Source organism: Echinops telfairi, unplaced genomic scaffold, assembly GCF_000313985.2.
Source record: "Echinops telfairi isolate 266 unplaced genomic scaffold, ASM31398v2 ScPeMD7_7420;HRSCAF=8458, whole genome shotgun sequence".
Classification (NCBI taxonomy): Eukaryota; Metazoa; Chordata; class Mammalia; order Afrosoricida; family Tenrecidae; genus Echinops; species Echinops telfairi.
This window is the reverse complement of record NW_022111320.1, coordinates 46,059,610-46,066,090: the sequence shown is the minus strand read 5'-3', so window position 1 is coordinate 46,066,090 and position 6,481 is coordinate 46,059,610. Positions and strand designations below refer to the sequence as shown.

General features: G+C 46.0%; 1 protein-coding gene across 1 annotated transcript in view; it reads left to right on the top strand.

Moving 5' to 3' along the window:
* Positions 1-6,481, top strand: part of CPNE4 (copine 4) — a 521,121-nt gene that overhangs the window by 464,657 nt on the left and 49,983 nt on the right. Inside the window, exons 10-11 of the mRNA XM_004704001.2 lie at positions 1,336-1,422; positions 3,171-3,230. Of these exons, the coding sequence (XP_004704058.2) occupies positions 1,336-1,422; positions 3,171-3,230 (147 nt within the window). The remainder of the gene's footprint in view (positions 1-1,335; positions 1,423-3,170; positions 3,231-6,481) is intronic.

Genomic DNA, 6,481 nt, shown 5'->3' with positions numbered 1-6,481 from the left:
AAAGTCAAATGTGAGACTTTCTTAGTTTAAAAACAGTGCAGACTCTTGAGAATACAGTTTTTTGTCTGTAGAGAGAGGTTTTGTCTATGCAGAAATCTAAAATGGGACAAGAGGGGAGTCAAAGATGGAGACGTGAAGCCCGCATGGCCCCTGACGTGGCTCTCTCCATCATGGAACACAATCAGTGGGCCCATCCTTACCCCACAGATCTCTCTCCACTCCTTCCTCTGATTTTAGCCGCCTGCCTCCAAAGCACAGGCCGCCTATGTGTGGGGAAATCTATGGGGAAACACAGACCATCCTGTCCCTGACCTGGTTGCCTTTTCTCCTCCTCTACAGATTCACAAGATGCATTCTTTCTTGGACTACATCATGGGTGGTTGCCAAATCCAGTTTACAGTAAGTTGTCTCCACATTTGTTCTTATCCAGAGAGCAAAGGGCGGTGAATGCAGTTAGGTTTGGGGCAAAATGAAAGTAGATCCTTGTAATCAGTTCCCCCTTTCTACTCCACCCTCCCGGTATCACCACTCTCAGCACTGGTCCTGAGGGATCATCTGCCCTGGATTCCCTGTGTTTCCCGTTCCTATCTGCACCAGTGTACATCCTCTGGTCTAGCCGGGTTTGTAAGGTAAATTTGGGATCATGATAGTCGGGGAGAGGAAGCATTTAAGAACTAGAGGAAAGTTGTATGTTTCATCGTTGCTACCCTGCACCCTGTCTTAACTTCCTGGAGCCAGCACTCAACATTCCGCAATTGTCCTCCCTTTTCGTCAGTTCCCACGTCTGAGACTCAGCAGTTGGGCTTCTCTCAACTGTGTCTGCAGCTCTTTCCCCTCTGCTGCCTGACTGGACCCTGTCAGCCGTGAACAGGTCGGTGCCGGGACCATTCTAAGTGCATTACACGTATTCATGATTTACTCCTTGCAGCCACACTATGAGATTGATACAATATGAGAGCTCCACGTACAGAGAAGACATCAAAGCAGAGACGAATGAAGTCAGTTTCCCTCAGTCAAACATCTGGGAAGTGGAGGGGTTCAAACAGGAAGTCTACCTCTGTAGTCTGAACTCTGACCTCTTCTCCATCATTACCTTCCAAATGCAAGGTTGACCACTTTAAAATTTTACAAACAACCTCCCTGCCATTGAGTTGATTCTGACTCATCGTGACCCCAGTACATTCCCCAGGCTGTCGATCTTTACAGGAACAGTAAGCCTAGCCTTGAGATGATTTATCATCCCGTTAGTCAGACCACAGCAGTGCCTGCTAGCTTGCCCTTATTGAATGATTCACCTTCTCCCAAGCAGGCTCCCTGTGACTCCTCTTGTTTCAGGTGCAGTGGGAGTGCATCAACCCTAAGTACAAAGCGAAAAAGAAGAATTACAAGAACTCAGGCACTGTGATTCTGAACCAGTGTAAGGTATGTATGCAGCTTCCCCCTTCCAGGAATTTGAAGGCAGGGCTGTCTCTGGGGAAGAATTCAGACTGTATAATGAGAGAGAACAACTGTGAAGAAGGTGTGATCTTTTGAAAAGCTAAAATTAGAAAGTCAATGTACTGATATGCATAGAATGAGAAATATGAGCATAGGTGGTCTTAGAGCTCTGCTGACCCAGTGCCACTATCTGTCCCCTCCATAGGACAGTCCTGGTCCCAAAGACAGGGCAGTACTTGTCACTACACACTCACCTCTGCTCAGAGCAGCACCTGAAGGACCTCCCTAAAGGGGGCAGATTGCATTTAAAGAACCCCTATGATTTGCCTGTCACCGTGTTTGATGCCATATAAGTGGGACCTCATACATGCTGAAAGAGTACCATAGAAATAAAAGTAAAGGGCTTAGGAACTGCTCTCAGAGTGGTTCCAGCTTTGCAGAAACCCCCACATACTAATAACGTACTGATGCTACTAAATCACATCTGCCAATGGCAGAGGATTGACTATGTCTGAATGAGCAGCATGAATTTTTTAAAAACTCATCCTAATCCTGAGACTCCTCTAAGTGAGGCCATCTTAACCTCAGTTTCCTCATCTGTAAAGTAGGGCCCAACAGAACCAGTTCCCCCTCATCAGGTTTTTCTAAGAGTTAACTCAGATAAGGGGTGTTGAGGGCCTGACACACAGTAAGTGGTCTATATATATTCTTATTTGGTTCACAGCCAGAGAGAAGGTATAGCTAATTGGACATTGTCACCTCTGCTCAGAGCAGCACCTGAAGGCCTCCGTCAAGGCCTCAGAAAATTGCGATGTGAACATTGCTAGTCTTGATTACTTGTAGTATTACAAATATTGCCAGATGTAGACTTGGGCTTGGGGAAGCACAGAAACCAAATGTGAGCAAACAGATGGAAACAGCCCCAAACCCCAGCTAGAACGGAATAGATAAACAAGCTCTGGTACATTCATACTATGGAATTCTATGCATCAATTAAAAACGATGATAAGTCTCTTAAACACCTGCAGACACAGACAAAACTGGAGAACATTATGCTTAACAAATTCAATCAATCTTACAAATATAAACTTTTCATATCACCCTGTTATAAAGATAAACAAAGAAGAAATGGTGTCTATACACCAATAGAGAAGACTTTGACTACTTCCAAGAGGCCAGGAATGGAAGTAGGAATGGGGAGAGAGGAGGGATGGGGAAGGGAGGGACAAAAAATGGAGGCTTAACATGAAAAAAATAGATAGATAAAAAATACTACTAATAATGGCTCTGATCTCAATATTGGGTCTGAGCGGATAAAAAAAGGAAGAAAAATAAAACTGAAGTGGACTTGGAGTCTTTAATGAGATCCAAGTTCATGGCAAACATTTTTTTAAAAAGTCAAATGTGAGACTTTCTTAGTTTAAAAACAGTGCAGACTCTTGAGAATACAGTTTTTTGTCTGTAGAGAGAGGTTTTGTCTATGCAGAAATCTAAAATGGGACAAGAGGGGAGTCAAAGATGGAGACGTGAAGCCCGCATGGCCCCTGACGTGGCTCTCTCCATCATGGAACACAATCAGTGGGCCCATCCTTACCCCACAGATCTCTCTCCACTCCTTCCTCTGATTTTAGCCGCCTGCCTCCAAAGCACAGGCCGCCTATGTGTGGGGAAATCTATGGGGAAACACAGACCATCCTGTCCCTGACCTGGTTGCCTTTTCTCCTCCTCTACAGATTCACAAGATGCATTCTTTCTTGGACTACATCATGGGTGGTTGCCAAATCCAGTTTACAGTAAGTTGTCTCCACATTTGTTCTTATCCAGAGAGCAAAGGGCGGTGAATGCAGTTAGGTTTGGGGCAAAATGAAAAGAAAACCAAAGGAAATGAAAACCCTGGTCAACTTTGGTCAAGCCTCATAGACCACTGTCCCGCCAGGACTCCATCTCAAGAGAGGAGACAGGACCGATATATCCCTGGATCAGATCATGATTGTATTAAAAACACGCCTATACTCTTGTTTTCGCCTATGAATACGGTTCTCAATGATATCATAGGAAATTCATTCTACGCAACTTTAGGCAACTTGAGGAATATTCCTAATGTTTCCTCTCCCTTTAGTAACTATATGAGGTGAGGAGCTGGGTGTAGATTAGCAGCTCCCAGCCTCTGGTCACAAGAATTGGAAGGAAGTGAACTGCTAGTAAGTCCCTCTAAGCCAAGACAGCTGCTCCTAAGTTGTGTTCATATAACCGGAACACAAACATCAAAGTCCTGGCCAAGGAGAAACATCCAAATGGTCCATCCAGCCATGAAAGGTGAATTCTAAGGATTAAAGAACCAGGTTAAAATTAAAGTTGAGAGATAGAATTGGTGTCTAGACTCCATGGGTTAATTTCAAGATTCTGTACTGTACTCTACAAACCCAAGAGATTTCATATCTCCTAAGGAGCCCCACTGGTGCAGTCAGATACGTACTGAGCTATGAACCACATGGTCTGGGGTTCAAATCCACCAGCCACTCCACAGAAGAAAGAGGAGACTATCTGTTCCTGTAAAGATTTTCAGCCTCAGAAATCCTATAAAGAGTCACTATGAGTCACAATTTACTCAATGGCAGTGAGTTTAATGTGCACTTAAGGAGCCTTGGTGATGTACTGGGTTAAATATTGGACTGCTAAGCACAGGTCAGTAGTTCAAGTCCCCCCACTGCTCCTAAGGAGATAAAAATTCACCACTTCAGACACCCTAGGGAGCAGTTCTTCTCAATCGATGGGGTTTCTGTGGGTAGAGATCTACTCCATGATAGTGCATTTGGTTTCCCATGTGTATTGGGATGGGTAGGAGTGCTGGTGGTGTAATAGGTTATGTGTTGCACAACAAACCACAAGGTGAGCAGTTCGAAACCGCCAGCTGCTCTGAGAGAGAAAGATGAGGCTTTCTACTTCTGGAGGGACTTTCAGTCTCAGGGACCCACAGGGTCAGTTCTACTCTGTCCTGTAGGGTTGCTATAAGTCAATGACAGCGAGTTTGTTAGGGGAGACTGAGTTCTCTCAAGTGTCTGGGCACGCCATGTGTGTGTGTCAGAGGCTTTGTATCCATTGTCCCTGACACACCTTTCTCTCACTGCTTCCCATATTCAAAATATCCCTCCATTTGGGCGGATGCGACCTCCAGAAAAAGAATTCCCAGATGGCAGGAGATAAATCTGTTCAAACCTATGAGAAAGAGGCACGCGCGTGTAAGCAGCGTGTGCAGCAACTGTTTCTCATCTTGCAGAAGCGTCGACATGAACCCCGGCCCTGTGCAGCTCCCTCCATGGGCTCAGTCAAGGAAGGAAAACAAAAAAGGAAAGGTTTCATTCTTGTCCGGGTTTGATCCTAAGACAGTGAGATCAAACCAAACCAATCCCATTGCCAAGAGGTCAATCCCAACTCATATAGGATAGAGCATATGTTCCCTGGGCTTCCAAGGCTCTAAGTGTTTATCGAAGGAGATTAGTGGGTCCAAACCACCAACCTTTCAGCCAACCTACATAAACCACTGCCCCACCAGAACGCCATCTCAAGAGAGGAGGCAGGACCAATGTATCCCTTGGCCCAGAAATGGTAATGCTTCTAGATCTCAGAGCGGAGTTCCCAAAGGCAAGAACTAAGGGTTTGTTTTTTTTTAATAGGCCAGCCTCTCCAACTGGAGGTTTAACCTATGCTCTAATCTCATCGGGTTCTATCTACATCTTACCTAAACTCAAAGCACTGTTCTTTTTCCACCAATATTTAGAGGATGTAGAGTTTAGCCATTTCTTTAAAGCTTAACGATAACCCATCCTGCAGACGGCACAGACAGAGGCAGAAAACATGTTCACTGCAGAACACACACCTGGCTCTCACTGGTCTGTGGGCTCATCACTGTTTGGGATGTGTGCAAATGGCGGTGGGGGAGCTAGCAATGTCATCGAGGAGAGCTACCGGAAGTTTCCCAAGATTGTAGGAGAAGAAATGATGTCTGGAAACTATTTATAGGCTTTCAAGGAAACACTGTATTGATTTGGGTCCATTTTAGACTCTATAGATTCCGTGCTCTTGAACAAGTCTTTATTCAACCTTCAGAGGCTTTCTTTCCTTGGAGCGGTGTAGCAAAACGTTGACCCCAATGCATTCCAGAGCTTTGACCCCAGAGGATCCCAGCTCTACATCTTGACTCAGAGATCCGTGTGACTTTCCTGACACACAGCTCCCCTCTGCCCTCCTCTCTCTCTTTTGCTAACCCACCCAGCTGGAACGACTCTCACCACCCCCACCCCAGTCACAGCTTCTCAACTCCCCACTGATGGACCTGTGGTGGGTGGGGCTAGGGAAAAGCCATGTTTCTCAAGGATCAAGATGGAGTAGCCTATGGAGCGCTAGGTGCAGAGTAGACCGGGCAGATCACCAACCAAGCCCTTCCTCCTACAGGGATTCAGACAGCAGCCTCAGGGAATGGTCACGAGGTATTATATTTGGACCCCGATCTTGAAGGAGAATGCCTGTTATTTCAATACCATCCCTCACCCCCACCCCCACCCCACGCCCAAGTCATACCAGCTTTCTCACTATTTCGTATTTCTCAATCAGTGCGATCTAATGTAAATTCTAAGCTGTGAGTGTTTAATGTGGTCTTTAAATGTTTATTATCTGCCCAGGAGTTTTATTAGAGCCATCTGGCAGCACAAAGGGAAACTGGTCGCGGTGAGAAGTGAAGGGAACAGGGTGCTTCCTCACACGGAGATGAGCAAAGGGGCAAGAATAATTGTTGCGGGCTTTGCACCTCTGAGGCCTCGGAAAGCAAGGGCTTCTATTGGCACCTAACAGGGTCCCTGGCTCAAAAGCAAGCCCAGCAGCTTTAGCCAAGATGCATTTTCTCTCTCCTTGACCTTCAGAGAGTGTGCAAAAACCCGGGGCTGCTGCCGGATGACTCTGCCTCAGAAGTCCTCTTACAGAGTCCCAGCAACTGTTCCTTCCCTCCCTCCCTTGTCATTTCCCCTAACCCCCTTTTCAGTGCTCCCTT